The sequence below is a fragment of the Brienomyrus brachyistius genome, chromosome 10 (assembly GCF_023856365.1).
Source record: "Brienomyrus brachyistius isolate T26 chromosome 10, BBRACH_0.4, whole genome shotgun sequence".
In the NCBI taxonomy this organism is placed as follows: Eukaryota; Metazoa; Chordata; class Actinopteri; order Osteoglossiformes; family Mormyridae; genus Brienomyrus; species Brienomyrus brachyistius.
In genome coordinates, this window is record NC_064542.1 from 19,751,538 (window position 1) to 19,775,956 (window position 24,419).

A 24,419-nucleotide genomic window follows, 5' to 3' on the forward strand; every position below is an offset into this window, starting at 1 on the left:
CCTGGTTATTAGCTTGAATAACCATTGTTATTGGTTAATTGTCTTATGTGGCACATCTGTCTCTTTGTTAGCTCGGCTGTCTGTTGTATTTAAGTGTTTGCCCTCTTTTTGTTCCTTGTTGATTCATTGTGAGTGTTACTGTGTGTGTGTTACTCTCTTCTATTGCACACTCATATTCCCTGTGTTCTACTTCAGTCTGTTTATTCTATATTTTTAAGGTAATTCCTCTTTTTCCCTCTCTTTTGGTTTTCTGACCCCTTGTGGTTCTTTTATTTTATCACTTTACCCATTGTGTTCAGGGGGTTCAATAAATGCCTTTGTCTTGGAGCTTTTACAGTAAGTCGATCGACACCCTGTTTTCCTGCCTTCCCCATGCTGCGTCACAACAAAGTCTAACCCCAGTCATTGGTGCAGACTTCTGCTCTTCTGAGAGGTTTGTTTTCTTAGCTTGCTTAAGATTATTGCGTAGCCTTTAGGTCTTTTTGGCACCGAAAAGCTTTGTATTGCATATGTGTGGTCTTTTTGTGAAAAATAATGTTAGGATATAGCAGGGGTCTCCAACTTTTCAGAATTAAAAACACAATTGTGGAGCTTTCTTTCCGGTGAAATTGGGAGTACATTCAGTACATTGCGTTTTGGTAGTTACGATGTTTTCATCCCATTGGAGTGTGATCAGGGGCGGCATGGTGGTACAGTGGTTAGCACTGCTGCCTCACACCTCTGTGTTCCGGGTTCGAGTCTCCGCCTGGGTCACATGTGTGTAGAGTTTGCATGTTTTCCCCATGTTGTCGTGGGGTTTCCTCCGGGTACTCCGGTTTCCCCCCACAGTCCAAAAACATGCTGAGGCTAATTGGACTTGCTAAATTGCCCGTAGGTGTGCATGTGTGAGTGAATGGTGTGTGAGTGTGCCCTGCGATGGGCTGGCCTCCCATCCTGGGTTGTTCCCTGCCTCGTGCCCATTGCTTCCGGGATAGGCTCCAGACCCCCCGCGACCCAATAGGATGAGCGGTTTGGAAAATGGATGGATGGAAATCATGGCTTTTTGGTTTTCTCAGAATAGCAGTCCAGAAGCTGTAAGCCCGGCCACACATATTGCCTCCTATTCGACAGGTATAGGACCTCCATGCCAAGATAATCCAACAGAGACACATTTGGCTTAATCCTCCGCCTGGCTCAATTAATGCTAAGAATAAAAAAACAGTCATATTATTTAATTTCATTCAGCATTTATTACACTTTTGTTTCATGTAAAATGTATGGAAGTTGCCTTTACTGAGCAAAACCTGAGAAACTACTTCTGCAGAACTACAGAAAAGCCCCAGAAGCATTTTACAAAAGAGTAATATTGACTAAAGAAGACGCTGATATAACATTGTTACCCGCAATCTAACGGGTACAATTTAGCTTCAGAACAGACACTTGGGTTTTATTGCCTATTAAACAAATATTGAACCAACAAGTGGTGTTAAAAGTAGTATACGTATGCAGTTCAGTCTATCCTAACATGAATTGTGTAATAAAATCGTACAAAATTTTCGGTAATCCTACTTTTAAACAGATTTCTCTTAGCAAAAATAAAAGAACATCAATTTATAAAATATTACGATGGACTAGAATTAAGAGGAAAAGAGACTGCAGAAATGTACAAATATAAAATACACGTTTTACACAAACATTTTTTCAAAGAAAACACTGACAGTAAAATGCTATATGCATTGTTTTTCTTAATGGAAAATGAGAACTAGTAGCATTTTACAAACCAATTGCACCAGTTTAATTTGTACTCCAGTATTGTCTCCTTTAAATCAGGATGAGGGTGCAGTAGATGAGGGAGAGAGTCAGCAGGACAGAGAGAAGGACTATCATTCTTATGATGGAGAGCCAGATCAGGATATGCATGTGCGCATCTGATAAGGGAAGAGATCATGTTTTAATGCTCCTGTAGTAAGTGAAGTTGACGCTATTATAAAACAGTATGTGACTTGCCCATTCATCTAAAAATAAGTATCAAATACAGGGTTTTGATGAATCTTTAAGCTATTCCAGTAAACAAGGGAAACAACAAACTGATCATTTAAAATGAGCGAAGTCTGTCCAGTATAAACAATCGATACACATTAGGTTGGACACAAAATAGTAAAGGTTAAGCATTACAACCAATACACACATGAAAGTGCAAATGAAGAGCAATCAGCACATAAGCAAAGGTATCTATACAGTATAAAGGTACCACTGGTATGGTGAATGTTATGGTGTATTTTCAGTGCATTTTCAAAGCACAGAACACTATGCTGAAAACCTTTCTATTAAACACGTACTTTGTACTAAACATGTTTTTCACAAATATAAACTTATTTCTAGCTTTTTTGAAAAAATAACATCATTTGTGCCATTTAAACCTTGGATTCAAAGGTTTTATTTCTCACATGTACGGTATACAGTCAGACTGTAACCTGCAGTGAAATGAATGATAGTCAACTCCGGCATAAAAAAAATAAAACGTTCATAATTTTTATGAGAATGGTGTCCATACTACACGTTAAATGCTTTGTGGTTGTCAGGATAAATAATCCAGGATCCATGACCATGTTTAGACTAAATGTTTCTGTCTTACTCCAGACATCTACCTTACTAACTATAATAGATTTTATTAAAAACGCACCTTCCATGTGAATCTTTGTCCCATTGCCAAACAGCATCTCCCCACACATGGCCACAGCGCAGTAGTAAGTCCCAGTATCAGAGGGGCTGAGGTTCCCCTTGGGGAGGCTGTAGACGCAGCTCCGTGTAGGAGATCCAGCCTCAGGGCTCTTCTCACACTCATCACTCCTGTTCCCATGGCTGTAAATGACTCCTGGAAGGGATTCTCCTGATCCATGTCTGAACCAGTAAACACTGTGTTCTCCTGCACAGCTCCCAGTCTCTATTGTACACTGCAGGCTCACAGAGTCTCCAGGCTGCACTGTGTCAGACACAGGCTGCTGTACTACTGTGTGAGTCTTTGGGTTGGATCCTGGAAAAAGGTCATGATTTTCATCAGTCAGTTTTCACAGTCAATTTTTAAATGTGCTGCCTGAAAAATATACTTATAAAATTATTGCAGAATACAGCTGAGTGAATCAGTCATCAAGGGTTGTAATAAAGTTCTTATTATAGTTACTGATCAACTTCTTTTAATATGTTTATAAAATTTGTAAAGTTTCATATATTTTATAATTACCTGATATTAGTAAAAAGGTTGCAGTAGGAATCTGGAATTTAAGCATGTAGCCAAAGAGTGCACAGTAATATACACCAGAGTCAGAGGTCTTTGCTTCGGAAATTTTCAGATTAAACATGTTTTGCTCTATCTGCAGAGTAAATCTCTGCTTGTCATTAATCTTTTCGTAAGATGTGTATCCTGATCCTGTGTATGAAGCTAATATTACCTGTGGCATCGTTCCAACAATGTGCCTGAACCAAATCATGTTTGCAAAACTAATATTAAATGTAGTGTTGCATTTGAGTACCACATTTTCCCCAGGCTGTACTCTCACTGTTGCCTTTGGCTGAATAATGTCATTTGTCATCGTCAAACCTTGTAAAAGACAGTAAATTGGTGCGTTATTACTTGGAATACTCAAGTACTGTGAAATTCCAAATAAACACGTTATAACAAATCAGTATAGCAAATCTGAATTAAATTAACAGTAATAACTAATTCTCTGGTAGCCATACTCAGATTAAGTCTCACTTACCCGTTTCAGCGATCAGCACAAGAGCCACAAAGATTCTGATCATCATTGCAGATCTTGTCCCCTCACTGCAATATGTGGTTGTATCATGAAAAATCAAGGTGTCATTAGAATCTTCATAATGGGTGGAGCAGGGTGTGTGTGTGTGTGCGTGTGTGTGTGTGTGTGTGTGTGTGTGTGTGTGTGTATATATATATTTTACATCAGCTGATTGGTAGATTCACTGATCTAATTTTTCCAGCTGGGCTACATTTTTCCATACATATTAGTAATATGCTATAAATTTCTGTACATGTGTTAATGGGAAACAATTCTATTATATTATATTCTATCATTAACAATTCTATTATGTTATATCTATGGATTTTAAGGCCATTCGTATAATAATGTTCAGTTTATAATGTCGTTATCACATACACTTTCATATATGAATTTCAATACTATGAAACTAAAACGTGGTCAGTAGTTGGAACTTTAATTTTCTGATTTTTGTTTGTTTTAGAGTGATTCACTATACTGCGTAATGACAATATGTTCATTTGGGTTGTTTGCACATTTTTGCATGCATTTTTCGGCTTTTTTGACATCAGCTTTGTAATGTGAGCAATGCCAATGTGAATACAATTTTAACAAGGCAAACTCACTATTTCCAATACATCCAGATAGGATTATTCTGGATCATTCTAAGCCAGGCTAAACATTGTGATTCATACTTCTGGTCTTTGTAATATTGTTGTACATTAACCCTTTGTGGAAAATTGCCATTGTTTTCTCATTCTCTGCAGTAGTATATGCTTGAAATATACATTACTGTTACCCATATCATTTTTGCATCTCCTAAACATTTGCATTGACATTATGTTCACTGCTACCATTAGGTATGATCACCTCATAATAATAATAAAAAATAACGTGTATTAACTCTTTACTTAACTCTTTACTTATTAGAGCCCTTTAGAGTGTGGTCACAGTTAAACCACGGAAGACAGAGCTAAGGCTGCAACAGACCCACTAACTAGCAACACAGAGAAAACTGAAAGAAGCACAAGCTTTGCTGTAAGAGTCTAAACTTTCCATGGCTGTAACTGACTCCTGGAAGGGATTCTCCTGATCAATTAATATATTTTTCAATGTAATTTGTGTGCTGAATTTCCACCAAAAACAAACTGCATCTAGAATATGATCAGAAAAATATTTCCTTTAATGTGAGAAATGTTAATACCTCCATTCGATACCTCCATTTCTGTTTTCTCACAGAAAAATATATACTTCTCATTCCACTGCATTATATTTCTGAATTTGATGATTCTGTCTTTCAGAATATTAAATGATTGATTTCATCACATTTTTTTTCACTTTGTAGCATTTTGGGTTAAAGTTGTGAAATGTTGCCTCTAATGCAAATTTGAAAGTTGATACTATTAGAAGAGGTCTCTGGCTGATACTTAGCTTAAATCAAAACATGGAATGAGTGTCGTCTTTGGGAAATGAACATTGTCTCTCGCTTCAACTGTCAAGAGTGGACTAGGCTGAACAACAGTACCGCTTAATGCCATATCTAAAAAAAAGAAAAATACAAACAAATAACTGAAACATTTTCATATTCTACACATTGTAACTTCACGCAAACTTCAAAAGAACAATAGTTATTAGAAAAGACTGTATTAGAAAAGATGCATCGTTACTACAGGTTGACAATGTAACAAATACTTCGTTGCACTTACACAATGTACACAAAACTACACAAAGTCTGTTCTTCCAGGATGATGACCTTCTGTGGTTTCAGTCTGGGGTTTTTTGCACCCTGAACGTCCCAGTTTTCAGTCGTGTGAGAAGGCGTGGCTAAACTGGGGTTGCTTATTGGTAGAGGAAACAATGAGACAAAGATCTTTTTTCTTCTTACAGTTTCCAATATTTTCCCGTAAAATGTTGTTACAAAGTATAAAACTTGTTGCTGAATAAGAACCAAACAACCTGCAGTGCTTTTCATTAATCTTCATGAGTAATTCTGGGTTGTAGTGCCGACGTGCATTTAATTTCTAAATAGGTGGCACCGTTGCCTCCCACCTCCGTGGTTGGGTGTCGCAATCTGTCTCTGTCAATCCGGTCTTCTTCTAGTTTGGCCAGCAGAGGCCTCCACTGGCCATCCCATTGCCACCCTAACCTGTTCCCAGTTACAGAGTATTCCTAGTGTTTGGCTTGTTGTCAATGACTCCTGCGTGTCCCTTGTCTAGTCTAGTATCCATGTATATATGTTCCAGTCTCTGTGTATCCCATGGTGTCGACAAATCTCGTTATTTATAAAAGAAATAAAAAGCGACAACTGGGAGTATATTACAGAAAATGATTAGATAGCCAAACCTCATTTAACAGAGATTTATTTGGGTTTCGAAAATAAAGATTTTTTTAGGATATCAGAACCTGTGTTGTCCCTAATCTCAAGAATCACTGTTATAAAATTGCTTAGCGTACATGGTCACATGCTCTGGCTTCCTTAGAAAATACCTAAAAACGCTCACAAATCACTTCCAAGGACACGGAATTTGGGCCTTTCATTAAATTTTGCTGTAATGGTTATTGTGCTACTTTATATATTGGACCGAGGCATCGGGGGAGCAGAGAAGGAGAAGGAGACTTGCTTGCCTGGGAATACGTGGTTTTGGGACAGATCTGTCCCCACTGCCATGGCTGCTGCCGCCTCCAGAGATGAGTTTCACGTTAAAATGATAACTCAAAAACTATTCATTTTATTTTTTTCAAACTTTGCAGAGGCATTGTAATGTAACTAGAACTTATTTTGAGATGGACTCCCCAAAAACTGAATTAGCACCACATAGTACTTTTTTTGCCCTTGATCCTATTAAGAAGAGTACTCAAAAACTATTTGACAGTCCCTTTTCAAACTTTGCAGAGGCATTGTACAGGTGCTGAAATGGAAAAATAAAAATTTTGAGTTTAATCAACACTGCTTAGTGGCAGTGAAGGGAAGGGTCAAAGGTGAAAGCAGACAAAATCTGACTTTGGGAATGTTAGAAATCAAAACGTATTTGACAGATTATATTGCTGCTTCAAAAACATTATGTGGATGAAGATCTACTCCTGATTTCATTTTCAGACAAATAGACAAATAGGTAGCAAGGAAATGGCAGCTGTACAAGGCACTTGGGTTTGTGAACATAGTAACTCAAGAAGTATTTAATAGATCTTTTTCAAACTACGGGAATATTGTGGATGTAACAACCTGGCAGTGATCACATTTTGAGACAGCACACTAGAAGTGAAACGGTGCTACATCATGATAGCAAAGACAAGGGCAGCTCATACACTTAATCATGTTAGCATGAAAACTCAAATATATATTTTCCATGGTTTGCAGGCTTATTGTTTGAGTGAAAAAATTGAGTCAAATCACACCAAAACTGAAGTAATGGCACTAAGTAACAGCAAAGAGAAGGATGAATGAAATATGAGGCTCAACTTTGTGCTTAACGCACTGGCGACTTGTCCCAAAGCTGAGGTGGGGGCTGGGGGTAGTGGTCGCTAGGATGGCTGACCTTTAAGTAGGAGGCAGTGTAGCACCGGTGGGACTTGCATATCCTGATATGCTCGCAAGGGTTCCATGTGTGTGGAGTTTGCATGTTTTCTCTGTGTTGTCATGGGGATTCCTCTGGGTACTCTGGTTCCCCCCCCCCCCCACAGTCCAAAAACATGCTGAGGGTAATTGGAGTTATCAAATTGCCCATAGGTTTGTATGCCCTGTGATTGGTTGGTGCCCCATCCTGGGTTGTTCCCCAGGCTCCGGACCCCCGTAACCGTGAATAGGATAAGTGGTTTCAGTAAATGGATGGATGGATGGATGGATTACGTAGGATCTGGCTGTAGGTCATTGAGGCTTTTGTTATTAGTCTTGCTATGTATTGAAATTCATTAACATAGTTACATTGTTTTGGTTGCATTTGTCAAGTATCTACACACGCATTATTATTGCGCCGTCCCCCCAGCCGCAACTTCCCACAACTGTGGGTGTCCTCCAACCCTTTGCCGACCTCCAACCCTCTGTGTCCTCTTTCAAGAAAACCAAAATAAGGTCTCTCTAATTTAGGGGACACAATGAGGGTTGTTACGACCCCCAGGAATAGTTTACTCCCTGTAGTGGGCGGATGTTTCTGGGGGAGGAAGGGGTATGTCATTCTGTTCTTGGCCCTGCCCATTGTTACATCATCTTCCCCTCTTTTTTGATTGGCTGGTTTTCCTCCTGTCTCCTATCATCACTTCCTTTATAAGGCCTGTCCAAGCCACGAACTGAAGACCATTTGCGTTGTAATTTGTTTGGTTCTTGCTGTATGACTGATGATTTATTGTACTTGGCTCTTTTGTTGTTTGACCCTTGATTTCTGCTTAGCCTTTTTTGGAATTGGTTGCTGTGGATTTTGTTTTGTAAATATCTGTAAATATTTGCACCCCCTTTGGGCAGGAACGGATTATGGGTTGTGTGGGCCCCTGGGCAAAACGTTTGTGAGCCCCCCCCCCCCCACCACCAGCACCACCACCACAACCACCACAATTCAAGGGCCCTTGGCAGCCAAACGCCCTCCCTATAGGGTCAGGGGTCCTTGTAGGCAGAGGATCAAAGAATGTAGGCCCTCTAAAATAGACAGACGAAAATACATTGTTGATAAGCGTTACAAATTGTTTTGGGCTAGGGGCCCCACGGACCCCCTGCACCCCAAGGGCCCCTGGGCAGCGGCCCCGCTGGCCCGGTCCGTAATCCGTCCCTGCCTTTGGGGTTCACTGTGGGTAGCCAGAGAAGTAGGGAGCGTGACGCCACTTTGCTTTAGTTACGTTTTCTCACTGTTTGGAGTTCGGTTAGTTTTGTGTACTTTTCCTTTATTTGGGTTAGGTAAGAAGTATCTCTTTTGTTCCAGTTAGAGGTGTTTTTGTTTGTTATTTTGGACTGGTCGGCTCTTGAAGTGCTTTGAGATAATGTGACGTTATGAGAATGTGCTCTACAGATGAAATTTGTTGAATATTTACGCACAGTACTGTTTTATAGTGTATAATTATACACAATTCAGTGATTTAATTTGTACAGTACTGTAATTTGAAAAGCAACACTGAAACACTGTAACTTTGAAACACTGTATTGTATTTTGAAATAATTCATAAATAGGCACAATATTCAATCATGTTTGAGTCTGTGACTCATTGTGTTAATCCATTTATATTCCCCATTTTATTATTGCACATTACACGCAGGCTACCCAGTGTGTCTCATCTGAAGTATTGGGGACAGTGTTATTGAGGGGAAAATGGCATGGTGACATAGACTATGACTGGAAGGAATCAGCCCCGAGATGTTTCATCGGCTTGACTTAAAAAAATAAAACATGTAATGGAAAAAAATGTGACACTATTGAGTACATACATTAAAAGTATGAGCCCAGGAGTAATTTGTATTTGTATTACATTTTAATGCTTAAGTTAAATGTGATTACACACCTCTGCAAAATCAAAGCTGGCACTCCACCTTCTGGTCATTGCAAGGTACTACACCCATCCCCCTACGGGCGCGCACCTGCTATGTACCTCTCCCGACTCAGCCAAAATCGAAAGGCATTTCGTGAGTCAGCAAAAGACACAATGCATTTCCTGATTCCACAGGATTAATTTTGCCCACAAAATGACTGTGTGTCATTCATGAAATGCATTTCGTCCACAAAATTACTGTCTTTACTTCTCAAAATGCATTTCGTCCACAAAATGATTGTGCATGATGCACGAAATGCATTTTGCACATAAAATGACTTTCAGTCATGCAATGCATCTTGACCACAAAGTGTCTTTCTTCTGTCCATGAAATGCAAAGTTCTGGTATCAGTTCTGTGCACAAAATAAAACATTCCGTTTGATCGCTGTGCATGAAAGAAAGTGAAGTTATTTTGCTTTTGTGGACAGAATGCAGCAAGACATTATTTGATTTTGTCATTAAATAATGCACACACACACACACGCACACACAAACGTTTGTATTCATATCTTTATGGGGACACTCCATTCATTTTTAAGGGCATAACCCTGACCCTATCTATCAACCTTAATCCCCACCCAGTCCTAACCTTAACAGTAAGTAGCCAAACAAAATAGAAGACGTTTGATAATAATAGTTTTTTTTAATTACATCAAGTGAAATTTATGGTCGCCATAGCATCAAAGTAACAGTTTTTTTTCATCACATTCCTACAATGTAACATATACATAACCTGTACACATGCATACACATGCAAATTATCCGTGGCCTCTCTGCATGTACCATTAGTGTATCTTCTACAGTTATGTAACAGAAAATGTTGGTCATAGCGAAAATGAGAAAAAAATAGAATATAAATATTTAGTAATATTAAATGTGAATTATATAAACGACTCTAAGACATAGAGATTAAGACGCATTAAGACGCACATTAAGACGTACATACAGGTACCTACATAATTGGTGGGGAAAGATTTTGTTAACATGTATATAATTTTTTTTTCTTCACATTTCCAGCCGATCAATTCAGCACATGGAGATATTTTAGGTTGGTGAGTGAGTGGCTGGAGCAGGTGCTGGGGCACTCTGGGAAATGCAGTGCTATCAGGCCAACAGCCCCCCTGTCTAGCAATTAAGATTCGTGCAGTACTGAAGCCCTGATGTGAAGAACAATTCATTTTCAGAACTGCCGTTACGTTTTATAATTTATTAATTTGTTTTGAACTTCAAGGCTTCCATAATGTCTCTTGTAGTTACATATTTTTGAAACCCCAACATTATTTAGACAATTATACAATTTACATCCTTCCACCATGGTCTTTACAAGAATACCAGCTTATATAGGATTATACATGAAGATTATTTACCATTAGGCAAACATAAAACTATATCCAGTTTATGTTTGTTGTAGGACAGTTTAAATTTGGCAACTTACAATATGTCCAATGAGCATAATTAGTACATAAATTTAAGACTGTATAGGTCTTTCTGTAAAAGTGAAACAGCATTATGTACTTTTAAAATAAAACAAGCATCAAACTTGCATATCAAGCGGATGTTTCAGCCTGGTAACCTGACATCTGCGTACACACTGTCCTGTTTCGTCTCTCTCTTCTTTCTTCTACCGTCAGGCTTCTTCTGAGTGAAGTGCAGGGCAGCGTAATTCAGCATCTCAGGATTGTGATTCTAAGGCAAAGGCAAGTCAGATGTAATAAGAGCGAGAAAGTGGGTGTAATAAAATGTGTACAGTGATGAAGGTAAAAAATGTAAAAAGATTGTTTACCTGTTCGCTCTTATCTCTTGTATTTAGGTCGTTCCGGTGGTTTGCCTCTGAGTCACATGCTATTAACATACAGAAAAACAACATGTCTGTTGTGTACAAAGAAATGAGCAATACTTATGAATAGTTTAAATGCTAAAATGCACAATATGGACAAAAGTATTGCGACACCTGGCCATTACACCTACATTAATTTTTATGACATTCCATTTTAAATCGATAGGAATCTATATGGAGTTGGTCCCCTTCTGTAGATATAATAGCTGCCATTCTGCTTGGTTTCCCCCAGGATCTTCGAGTGTGTCTGTGGGAATTTTGCCCATTCATCCAGAAGAGCATTTGTAAGGTCAGGCACTGTTGGACATCTCAAAGGTGTTTGATGGGGTCGAGGTCAGGGTTGTGTGGGTGACAGTTGAGTTCTTCCACACCAAACTCACCCTACCATGTCTTTATGGACCACGTTGCAATAATACCACTTATAGTTGACTGTGGAATATCCAACGGGGAAGAAATATGAACTGACTTCACCGCGTTTTTCAGAATGACCTATCGTTTTGTGATGGTTTGTTAAGTTGACTGCATGTTTAGCTTGATTTTATACATCTGTGGCAATGGGTCTGAATGAAACACCGGAATTCAATGATTTAGAGATACGTCACAATACTTTTGTCCATACAGAGTATAAAAATTTACTAGATCATCAAGAATATTGTCCTTACAATTTTTGATTATATTCACTGTTTACTCCAGTCAATGTATTTTTTGTACTTATTTATTCATGCTGTCTGCATATATAATATCTCACCCTTTTTTTTACACTTTTTGACGCTTCTGATTCAGTCAATTATTATTTATTGTTGCCATTTATTATTTGTATCATCACGATACAAACTAACGTATCCTACCTGCACAATGTTTACAGCATGTCCTCCTATTTCTGAGGCAGGCCAGTATAAAAATGACAGTCACACAGAAAAACAGAGCAGCTCCCAAGCCGATGGTTATCGAATCCTTAATGCAAGATCCTATAAGAAATTAAATTCATTTTTTATGTTTCATAAAACGAAATTCCAGTAATACATTGTCACATAAACAGGACCATCACTGGTGTATCTACAAGGTTGTACAATGTTTCGATCAGACAGAAGGACATTTTTAATGTTTTCATTGTGCTGTACTGCAACCTAATTCAATATATATTGCTGTTCTCTGTTTCTTGTTCAATGTTAGCATGTTTACCACGAAGCAATGCTACCACTTTACAGACTTTCACAATTTAAGATGTGAAAATTCAATATCTTTCCTAACATACGGAGGCCTGGGACAATTGATTTTTTTTTCATTTTAGAAAATTATAGAATAATTACACACTTGGCACAACTGGATTGAATTTCATAAATTACAAATGGAAACTGTGACCACAATAATGAGTTGGAAGAATGTATTGATGGGTGTCAAACTTGTAAAGCCTAAATTTTCCATATTATCTAGGAATTTATTTTTTCTCTTAATTTTTGTCTTGAAATGCTAGATGTTGGTTTTCCCAACTATGCTATAAATCAATAGTAGAAAGTTGAAAACGTACCTTCTATGTTAATCTTTGTCCCATTGCCAAACAGCATCTCCCCACACATGGCCACAGCGCAGTAGTAAGTCCCAGCATCAGAGAGGCTGAGGTTCCCCTTGGGGAGGCTGTAGACGCAGCTCCGTGTAGGAGATCCAGCCTCAGGGCTCTTCTCACACTCATCACTCCTGTTCCTATGGCTGTAAATGACTCCTGGAAGGGATTCTCCTGATCCATGTCTGAACCAGTAAACACTGTGTTCTCCTGCACAGCTCCCAGTCTCTATTGTACACCGCAGGCTCACAGAGTCTCCAGGCTGCACTGTGTCAGACACAGGCTGCTGTACTACTGTGTGAGTCTTTGGGTTGGATCCTGGAAAAAGGTCATGATTTTCATTATTCAGTTTTCACAGTCACTTTTTAAATGTGCTGCCTGAAAAATATACTTGTAAAATTATTGCAGAATACAGCTGAGTGAATCAGTCATCAAGGGTTGTAATAAAGTTCTTATTATAGTTACTCATCAACTTGTCTTTTAATATGTTTATAAAATTTATAAAGTTTATGAAAGTTTCATATATTTTATAATTACCTGATATTAGTAAAAAGGTTGCAGTAGGAATGTGCAATTTAAGCATGTAGCCAAAGAGTGCACAGTAATATATACCAGAGTCAGAGGTCTTTGCTTCGGAAATTCTCAGATTAAACATGTTTTGCTCTATCTGCAGAGTAAATCTCTGCTTGTCATTAATCTCTTCGTAAGATGTGTATCCTGATCCTGTGTATGAAGCTAATATTACCTGTGGCATCGTTCCAACAATGTGCCTGAACCAAATCATGCTTGTAAAACTAATATCAGATGTAGTGTTGCAGTTGAGTACCACATTTTCCCCAGGCTGTACTCTCACTGTTGCCTTTGGCTGAATAATGTCATTTGTCATCGTCAAACCTTGTAAAAGACAGTAAATTGGTGCGTTATTACTCATGTATTCTGAAATTCCAAATAAACACGTTATAACAAATCAGTCTAGCCATACTCTTCCACTTACCCGTTTCAGAGATCAGAATAAGAGCCACAAAGATTCGGATCATCATTGCAGATCTTGTCCCCTCAATGCAACATGTGGTTGTATCGTTAGAAATCAAAGTGTCATTAGAATCTTCATAATAATGCGTGGGGCAGGGTATATATACCAATCAGCTGATTGGTCGAGTCACTGATCTCATTTTTCCACTGAGCTACTTGTTTCCATTCATATCAGCAATATGCTATGAATTCCTGTACATGTGTCAATGGTTAACAATTCTATTGTTATCTTTATGGATGTTAAGGACATTCAAACAATAATTTACAGTAAAGTGTATAATGTCGTTACCACAAACACTTGCATATATGGATTTTAATACCGTGAAACTGAAAAGTAGTCAGTAATTGGAACTTTGATTTTCTGATTTTTGTTTGTTTTACAGTAATTCACTATACTCCGTCATCACATTATGTTAGTACTGCTAATATAAATCATTTTTTGACATCAGCTTTATACTGTGAGCAGTGTCTATGTAAATTCAGTTTAAACAAGGGCACTCGTGGTTCATAGTTTTCACTTCAGGATTCAAATGCAACCAGTAAGGATTATTCCGGATCATTCTGAGCCAGGCTAAACACTGAGATTCATACTTCTGGTCTTTGTAATTGTATTGTACGTTACCCCTTCTTGGAAAATTGCCATCTCTTTCTGATATACACTGCGGCAGTAAGCTTTGCATATGCATTACTGTTATCCATATCATTTTAGCATCTTCTTAACTTTTGCATTGGCATTATGATCACCGATACCATTAGGTTAACCTAGAAACAAAGGATCTGTCACAGCTGAAAGACAGCAGACCGAGCTAAAGGCTACAGCAGAGCTCTGTCGCAGAACACGAAGAGAAACCTGAAAGTGGCAGTAGCTTTGCTGTTAGGATCGAAACCGTGCTAAACAAAACCAACGCTTTCTAAAGAAATTTGTGGTTTTTCTCTTTCCTCTTTGCACTGCCTGTGTGGCACTTCAAAAGGGAGCTTTAAACAATAGAGGGCTTCTGGTTAAAACAGAAGAATTTGAAAAAGGAATCATATTCATGACCCGCTGCCACCCATAAGACTCATTGCGTGGTGATGGGTCACATTTAAGAGAATGAGTGTTTTCAATGAGAGTGATTACTGATATCACAGGCAGTCCCATTTCCAGTTTTAGAAGACCACGGGAATGGTGGTGACCAGTAACCAGAGGGAGGTGGCGACAGTGGTGTAGTCTACATTTTTGTAGTGGGTATACTGTGCTTAGAAAAAAAAAAGTACACTGGTTCATGCAATGCAGTCAAGAATTTTATTTTATTTTTTGCATATTTAACTTTGCAAAAATTCTCAGATGCTTGTATTTGAACTGGATAAATGTACAACAACCATAACAGAGCTGCAGGAATTGTATTGAAAACATGGATACAGCATATATTCAAAACATGTTCAAATACTAAGACGTAAAGAAGTATATTAATTGTTCAAATACAGATTGAACCAAATGAATGTGTAGATCTATAACATGTTCCAAAAGCATTTGTTCTCGGGCTGCTTAGGTTTCACTTGTCGTCGTGTCTGTGTTGCAGAGTGGTGCTTTCCTAACCACGTTGTTACATACGGTGGTGGGTTCTTCTAAGGCTGTCTCTGTTGCTACAGCTGGAGGAGCCGGTTTATAAAAACAATCAAAAAGTGTCGCTTGTTTTCTCTTCATCTTCATCCGCTAGTTTCTGCGACGCTTCTCCGTGCTCTCTTCCTGAGTGAATTTCATATGTTCCCGCCCACACCGTTCCAGCCAATTACAAATGAGCCGCTGAATACCAGACCAATCGCAGAGCAGTGCGCTGTAGTGTAAGCTCATTGGCTCAGTCTTGGCAACAGGAGGAGAGGTGACGCAGCAGCAGAGAGCAGCGGAGAGAAGCAAAGGGGAGTTTCGCTTGTCCATGAATGCGAATGTAATGAACACACGCATGGATTGCCACGTAACATCGGCCACTTTTTAGTGGTTATACGGAAATTCTTAAGCCTTTCTAGTGGGCATACGGCGTATACCAGCGTATCACGTAGACTACACCACTGGGCGACAGGGTCTGTCAGCATAACCCAACGGGCAGGTAGTGGAGGTGATGGAGGAGTACAGATATCTGGGCACTATCTTCCACTGCACCCTGAAGTTTGCCTCCAACACTGAGGATATTCTAAGGAGATGTCAGCAGTGGCAATATCTCCTAAGGAAGCTCAACAGCTGTGGGATCAACAAGGTCATGCTCAGAACCTTCTACTACTCCTTCATTGACAGTGTCCTCTGCTTTTCCATTGCCTCCTGGTATCACTCCACCGGCCTGCAGCACAGGACCTGCCTGCACAGCAGTGAAAGTCTGCTTTAAGATCATCGGACTCCCGGTCAGAGCACTTTCATCCCTGAGTGAGCAGCAAACTCTGAGAACAGCGTGTAGGATTCTGCAGGACCCCTCCCATGCTCTGTTCCCAGAATTTGAATGCTCCCCCCCTCAGTACGACGGCTCCGCTGTCCCGGCTGCAGGACATAGAGGAGGAGAGCCACCTTTGCTCTCTGGGCCGTTCAGCTACTCAATTCACAGACTTCTCCCCCCCCCCCCCACCTCCCTGCACTGGAACCCGTCAGTCATTCTGCACTTGACCCCCCTCCCCCCATGCCCACTAACAATCCCTCCCTTTACATACTTATCAGTTCTTATCTACCTGATTGACTGCAATTTTGCAGCATCTTCCAAATACTGTTGCACTTTATGTCATTGTGTCCTTGTTCAACTGCCCTGTGTGCCTTTAACTGCCCCTCAGGGGACAAATAAAATTATTATGTATTTGAACTGAATTTGAACATTTTCCTTTAAAATTTAGCAGAAATCTAAAACTATACAGCAACATATAGCAAAATCACAAATATAAAGTATTTCCCTTTGATAAGGTCCTGTGCAGCATTTACATGACTCTTGAGTGCCACCATCTGGTCACACACTCACATGCCTAAGCATATCTATGAGTGTGCCACAGAGCATCGAGTAAACCCGACCAGGGTGCCTTTGCTTAGAAAATTCTCCAGGAGTTAATAAAATGAATGCTTAATTGTGTGCACATTCATACAGGTTAATATTATTGATTTAAAAAAAAAAAAATTCTAAAATATTCTCAGCATTCATGATTAAAAAAAATTGTTATGGCCTTAACATGACCTAATTATTAAACAATGGCATTCCAGTATTTCGATTTGTTTTTATATAGCACTCCAAGGCACATGACAGTGACGTGTCAAAATCCATCATTACAACATTTGTTCGGATGGAACGACATCAAGACTTAAGATAAAGGAGGTGAAGAATGAAAAATTCCCGAATAGGGAGAAAAAAATCCTCTGGGGGTTAAAAATCTGAATGTTCAGCACCTCTGGACATAATAACATTATAGAGAATGGAAAAAAATTGACCTGCTTTAACATAAGCAAGGTGTTGACTGAGGTCATGGTCAAAGTCACGGTCATGGTCAAAGTCACGGTCATGGTCAATGTCACGGTCATGGTCAAAGTCACGGTCATGGTCAAAGTCCAAGTCAATCATTGAGTCAATTCTCTATGCAGGGCGGTGTGAGTCGGCAGACTGAAGGCCACACTCACAATGACATAATGCATATGCCGTATCCATGACGACACGCTTCTATGGGAATGAACCCGCTCTCCAGCTCCCTTTGGGAGTCAGTGACTGCAATTGCAATCAATTTCAAATTGACAAGAACAGAACTGCATGAGACATTCAGAAATGATGACACTTAATAAAAATAAAATGACTGTGGAAGATATGTATGGATATGTTGAACATTACTTGTCAAAGGACCTTTTTGTTATGAAACCAATGAATTTGCAGCATTTTTATTGCATTTAATTAAGTAAGTGTCCTAAGACATTTTCTGAGGACTGTGTTTACTGCACCTAACATTTCCGTCGTTGCAAGTATTGAATTTATGTCTTTTTTTGTTCTTTCTCCTTCTTTGTCTTCCTTGCTATCTGTATTTTTTTTTATTTATGACTTTACTGTAACCTTGTCGTGTGCTTCCTCACCTTAAATAAAAAAACACATTTTTTTTTAAAAAAAGAACATTTTTACATTAGTGTGGAATGAATTTCATTTCTTAAAGATGATAGCTTATTGTCTAAACTCAGCCTCCTCTATTATTTTTGGGGTGCAGTAACCATGGGAACTGAAATCATAGTTACCCATTAAGTGGACATGGGAGGTTCCACTGTATAGGGTTTGGTTGCTACAATATTGCCAGTCAAGACAGAGAAGTGACTACATACCCCTATATTTTAACCACCACTATATTTGGATATCAGAAAAAAGTCAATTTTTAATGAATATTGTAAAAAAGTATTAACATATTAACTGAAATCTACAAACAGGAAAGTGCAAAAGGTACATTTAAATTTGACAGTAGTTGTGTTCTTCTTGTTTCACTTGTAGATCTGACTTTACTCTGCGTACTTCCCTTCCAAAAAGCATATCATCTTGAGGAGTCCTGTCTCATATTACTCGTACAGTGTGATTTTGTTCATTTGCCCTATGATATACAAACAGAGTGTTATCCTGAACTTTGTCCAGTGTTTCCTGTTATATGCTCCAGGTCTATAGTGGAATAATGGCTGTAAGAAGGATGTAGGTACATATATAAATCATTTCTCTTTTTTTTTGCACTTGATGTTTATTACCACCCACCTCTTGTATTGAATCCACTGTCTTTGTGGGCAAAACTGTTTTGATACGGTTGACTAATAACTTCAATGTTACATACAATGTCACATTAGCAGCAGTTGCATGGCAAAATAGAAAGCAAGCATCTACATGAGAGTTCTTTTAAGGCAAAACACCCCTTTCATAGTGCACTGGCCAGCCCTCAGCACACCCAATTACAATGTATCTCTTACTGTTATGTCCCCTGTATTGACATTTGGGGTATCTTCCACTCCCATTTGAGCAAGTGATTATGGGAAATGGCTGCAGACTGATGCGGAATTCAGTATTTTCATAGCGCTTTCCAGCTGTACCACAGATGTTTTTGATATCACTGGCAACAGAGCTGTATATAAAGCTGTTTGTATCCTTGCATACTTTGTTTCCTCTAGAATCTAACTGATAAATGTCTTTAGAATTGATTGTCCTATCGCATTTTTGTACAGTCATGCTCTTCTCAAAATGCTGGTTCATGAACTTCTCATAACGGTGCTTCACGTCTTCTGGTGGTTGCTGACTGTAGACAAAATCGAAAGGACACAGGACCAGAACCAGGACCAGAACCAGGGTAGGACACTTCATTTTCACTGCAAAAAAGCGGTTGTCTGTTGTGAATAAAGCTTGTCTTGATTTCTTGTATTACCATTCTGGATACACCCCCACCAACACACACACACTCTGTTTTCATGAAACACACCTTAAAGACTGGACCTTAACTTGTGAGTTTTTCCGATGACTACTGTATGACGGCAGTATGTGGAAGCCCTGTATTTTTTCACCTACGCTCTCACTAAATATCAGTATCAGTCAAAATGCTTTTTGCAATAAAAATGACAAGTCTTAAGGTCTTTTATGGTGAACAGAATATAGTAGACATTTGAGTTCCACCCCATTGCATTTAGCAGTTTATACACATTTTACATTCAATATTAGATTAAGAATGATAGTAATAATTGTGTTGTGAAGGGGAGGAGTCTCTCTGAATACAATATCTGGAGTTCCTGAAGATTACAATGAACGATTCTATGCAATGTACGATGCGTAGTCTTACTCAATAACTGATATAAATTACAAGTTAAGCTTTGGTTGGCACAGCAACTCCAGTGTCCTGCCCAGTATTGAACATAATTATCACAGTTTAACAAAAAAAAGAAGTGAAATCCACTATTTCAAAAGTACCAACCTCTGGAAGGACTGCTGGATAATCTGGCTGACTTCAGTTGAGGTGATTCTCATGGAGAACTGTCTTCTGTTTTAGCTGCTTGGTCTTTTATAATCTCTCTTCCAGTTTTGCACCCGGTCCATCTCAAAAAAGGTGAGGGAGTAACTCCAGTGAAGTGTAAACATTCCAGTGAAATGTAAACATAACCAAGAAGGATTTCATTATCTCTGAAAGGGTCACTTAAAAGTAAACAGTAAAATTAAATTTAATGATACGATTTACTGGGAAATAGCGCAATAAATGGAGAACATCATACAACACTTTGCACTATGGGGACCATAGACTGGATAAATATTGAATAAAGAAACGCTGTAGTCCAGCATTTATATAATTTACTACAGTACTATGACCTTGATTAAACATTAACTCAGCTCTGCCGAACATGGATGCGTTAAACATTACAAAATAAAAAAATAGGGCTTATCCCCTGCCTTGTACCCTCTGATAGGCTAATACTGTCACGGCAGAACATTGGGAGTTACATGCAAGATGGTCGTTGGTCAGTTTATTAAACAACGTGACACACAGCAACTACTGTCGAGCTGGTGGATGTTCATAGTTGGCATGAAGATCTGGTCAGTGTGGAAGTGTAGGCTAAGGTTCATGGTGAAGGCACATAAGAAGCACACAAAGAGGCGAGGTCAGAAAACATACAAAAATCCAGAAGAAGGCGAACAGTAAGCAAAATCAAATCACAAAAACGAGCAGGAACAAAGAACATGTAGAGAAGCACAATATTATACCACTGGCAGGATGGGTCCGAGTAGGGGAGTCCTTGTAAGGACTACTACAGTAGTAAAGAGCAACTTCATGTTAAACCATCTCGCCTAGTCTTTTTGCCACCACTGCAATGCCTCAGGCTGCCCAGTGCTACAATACAGTATATTGGTTAAAATACTAATATTGCCAGCTGATATTTAAGATTAAATTTATTGATCCCAAGTGGAAATTCTGTAAATTTATCAATATATCAGTATTCAAAGTTAGCAACACCAAAGCTAAAGACACAACCACTGAAATAATGAAGATGAGACAATCAGCCACTTTCTACAGTGGAAGATGAGGGATTTCGTTCACCATTTTAAAGAGTTTTTAACATACCTGCCTGTGACATGATTATAATTCATTATTACATCTGGCTCATAGATCGATATTTTGATTTCCAGAGAAAGAAAGACAAACGTCCCACCTTATGCATGCTGATTTCAGGGAGCTGGATGGCTGGGCTTGGATAATATTATGGGATTACCGCTCCACTGCTCACCAAATAGCGGGAAAGACCTGAATTCGTTTTTATCAAATTACAGTTTTTAAATTGTATTTTAAATGAGATTTGAATTTATTTTATTTAAATGTATCCTTCAGCATTTGTAAATAACTTTGAATTGTCTTACGTATGAATTGTACTATATGGATAAACTTGCCTTAACTTTCTGCTGTATAATGTCTGGATGGTTTTAAAAAGAAAATGCTGCTCAAGTTCAGGTACTTTTTACTTTTACTTGAGTAGTATTTCGTATTTTACTGGATCATCTTTACTTTTACTTAACATTTGGGTGCGTAACAGTGCTTTTCAAACTTTTTCTGTTTTCAAGCTGTGTGTGTATTTTTTTAAAAAAACATATGTTTAGCAATTTGTTATTACATGACACTCAACACTGAACAGATAAAAATGCGCGCTTTGGAAAAGTTCTGAAGTAAAGATTTTCCAGACCACTTCTGGTTGACCCTACTTAGTAAGACTGAGGTCCAGAGCACCTTCTATCCACTTTTTGAGATGGTTAATGTGGTTGATCCATTCCATTTTTCAACATCCTGGTTGGCTGGTCTAACCTTCTCCTTTATGTTGTACTGTATGGCCCCTGCAAGGAATTCTGTTGATTTCTATTAAAAATCTTTAGTAAAACACTAATTTTAGTGCACAATCAAAGTACAGTCACTCTTGCTACAACATGTAATATCACACAGCGAATCTATTCCAACACAATTGATATATTAGTACCCGAGTCTAATAAAACGCGGAATCATTTTAGTCGGAGAGAAAAACATTACGCAAACTACAAGGTGATATAGCATGAACGAGAAACACTACTTGCATGCAATCTAGCCATGTGAACGATAGTGATGTCCGATTTGTGAATGAATCATTCTTTCAAAACGGTTCTTTTCAGTGAATCGGTTGAACCAGTTTTCAAACATAAAAACAATTATTTTTTATATATCCACACATTGCACAGGTCAAAGTCTTAGATTCTAAAATCCTAAAAATATTTGACAAATCAACATATAAAAACATACAGCTAGTTTATTATTGCTATTATTATTATTACATTTATTATTGTCCACTGTTATCACTGTTTTCATTTTTATTGTATTGTCGTTGTACATAACTTACAAAGTTTGCGAGTTGCTGTAACCTACAGTTCTGTACTTTGCCCATAGGAGCAATAGGAGCATAGAAATTTATTATATAATTTTTTCATGTAAATTATTTCTAATTTAATATGCGTATAATTACATTATAGGCCACTGGTGTCACTGTTTTTATTATTGAATTCATATTGTCTGGCATAAGTTACTAAGTGGGGGCTGGAGATGGCAGGCAGGTGCTGCTTCTGATGCCAGGATGATCAGTGGAACAGCAGCAGGGCAGGCAGGACAGGGAAGACGTCACAGGCAGAAGGGCGAGCAGCCCGGAAAGATGCCACAGGTAGCGGAAACATGGCAGGCGGCAGGGTAGGTATACCCACATCCTCTATTAGCGCAGCAGGGTGTGAGAACAAAGGCACACGAGCAATGGTGGGTGAACATGCCTGAGCTCTGGAGAGTCACAGAAAAGAAACCACTCCTATCAGGGTACCTGGAACCAGGAGGTATGACAGGAGAATAGTGGGGCCACTGGAGGCTGCCTGTATCCTTACTCTGTGTGGGCTCCTCCGGGGCCAGCAAAATGAGAGCGATGAGAGGGAGTGTTGTGACTACAGGAAAAAGGAGTGGAGCAGTGAAAATGAGAGATCAAGAAATCATTATGAAAGAGGAGGTACATTTTAAACAGGCAGTGGGTGGGTTGTTGTGCTAACAGCTGCAAATCTCTAGTGACAAATATGAGTAACTTTCGCAGATTTGAACAGGGTGTTTACATAAGGACTTTAAATAGTGAAGTGCATGCAGCGTGCAGGTGTGAGTCTGAGGTCGTCCATGTGTCTGGGAAGCTGAAGGTGCGTTTGTGCGCGTTGATGCGCATACATATGTGTGCCTGTGGTCTGAGATCAAAGCTTAGCTGATAATGATCGGTGCACGAAACCACTATACCTACACTATATGTGTGGTTTGGGCTCCCTGTCTGCAATAGGTGGCTTTTTGAGGTGGTGTGCAGAGGAGTGTCATTTCGTGGGCACCCATTAACCACTAAGCTACAGTAGGTTGCAAATAAAATTTCTCCCTCATAGCATATAGAGAAACAACAGCAAGGCACTCAGAGAGTGTTAGTCCCATAATACGCTTGTTGAAAGGAGTTACCTTGGACTCCACTGGGAGGAGCCAATCCCCCAACGAAACAGCTACTCCCTGAGTACTGGGTCACATCGGAGCAACCAGACTAATATAATTGGTGTACCGATCTACAGAGATCTGATCACTCATCTTTCTGCATACCTCAGAAAGTACCGCCGCGGAAATGAGGAGTTTACTAAGCTCCCCCGACAGCAGGGGACGATGGACATCTTGCTCAAGAGACAGGACGTTCCATGCACCTACACGGATGTGCTGCCTCAAATTAGGACCCAAAAGCTGCTGTGCAAGGGGTAATGCTTCAACATCACACCAGTTCAAGTCCCCAACAGGCCTGACCCCAGTGGCTCCCTGATGGTTTTGACTGGGGCTCCCAAAGGCTTTCGAAAGGTATCTCGCCTGCTTCCTCTGAGCTGTGTAATTTTTTTTTTTAACGGTGAAGTGTCAATCCCACCATCCTTTCACCATGCGTAAGTGAAAGTGTATAATTCAGAGAATCAGAATTAACAAGAATAATATCTCTTGCTAGTTGCCTATGAAGGACTTGTTCTCTAGCCACCCTCCCCACCTCTCTAAAAGAATCTTCATTAAAATCCCTACTTTGTGTGACACGTAATCAGGCTCACTGGTCTTGCTTCAGCAGATGCCCTTTCATGTGCTGCCACTAGACAGTTTTGGTGCAATTTGTCTCAAAACAAAACAGGCCTTCAAACAACTGACAAGAGACACTGCATTCAAAACACCAAGTGACTTAAGCAGCTGCCCTTACCTTCCGACAGGCCTGTACTAGTTAATAGGTTTACGTATGTGCCTGGAAAATATCCCCCTTCCCCATAGTCACCAGCTGTGTCCCATTTGCTGTTGTTTAGGCCAACGGCGGAGAAAACCATGGTTGCCACTCGTCTGCATGCTGCCGATCACTGGCTTTGCATCCGGGTTTTCAAGTCACCCAGTTTAACGCGGAGTTCAGTGATTGTGTCACATCTGCATCCTATCAACCCTCCAGTCCCTCTCATCCACCCTGGCCATGCTCCTGATTATCCAAACCTTGTTTTTAACACCTGCTTAGCAGGCATCTGTTTCTCCACCGGTGTTCATTTCCTGTTTGTATACAACTTTCACCTGATATCTCTGTTTTAGTTTTCTAGTCTCTTATCTTGCATTTTGTAACTGTTTGTTTTTTTGGTAACTGTATTGTACTGTACAGACCTATGGTCTACTAAGATCTGCCTGCGGATTTTTGGATTCTGTTTTCTTTGTGTAACC

General features: G+C 39.3%; 1 protein-coding gene across 2 annotated transcripts; it reads right to left on the reverse strand.

The window, feature by feature from the left end:
* Positions 1–9,917: 9,917 nt before the first annotated feature.
* Positions 9,918–13,760, reverse strand: LOC125750948 (uncharacterized). 2 transcript variants are annotated; one of them, XM_049029325.1, is made up of 6 exons: positions 13,654–13,760; positions 13,197–13,553; positions 12,627–12,977; positions 11,947–12,066; positions 11,045–11,103; positions 9,918–10,947 (listed from the first exon to the last, which is right to left on the reverse strand). In XM_049029325.1, the coding sequence occupies exons 1-6, from the start codon at positions 13,697–13,699 to the stop codon at positions 10,822–10,824; spliced, it is 1,059 nt and encodes a 352-aa protein (XP_048885282.1). In that variant the 5' UTR covers positions 13,700–13,760; the 3' UTR covers positions 9,918–10,821. The 2 variants fall into 2 exon arrangements, with proteins under 2 accessions (XP_048885282.1, XP_048885283.1); XM_049029326.1 differs by lacking the exon at positions 11,947–12,066.
* Positions 13,761–24,419: the final 10,659 nt, after the last annotated feature.

What these genes read in the sequence shown, in the direction of transcription:
- LOC125750948 (XM_049029325.1), bottom strand. Translation starts at nt 13,699, where the DNA reads ATGATGATCCGAATCTTTGTGGCTCTTATTCTGATCTCTGAAACGG. An exon ending in AACCTTTTTACTAATATCAG is followed by an intron (nt 12,978 to 13,196) that starts GTAATTATAAAA and finishes ACCTTTTTCCAG; the next exon opens with GATCCAACCCAAAGACTCAC. An exon ending in CAAGAGATAAGAGCGAACAG is followed by an intron (nt 10,948 to 11,044) that starts GTAAACAATCTT and finishes CCTTTGCCTTAG; the next exon opens with AATCACAATCCTGAGATGCT.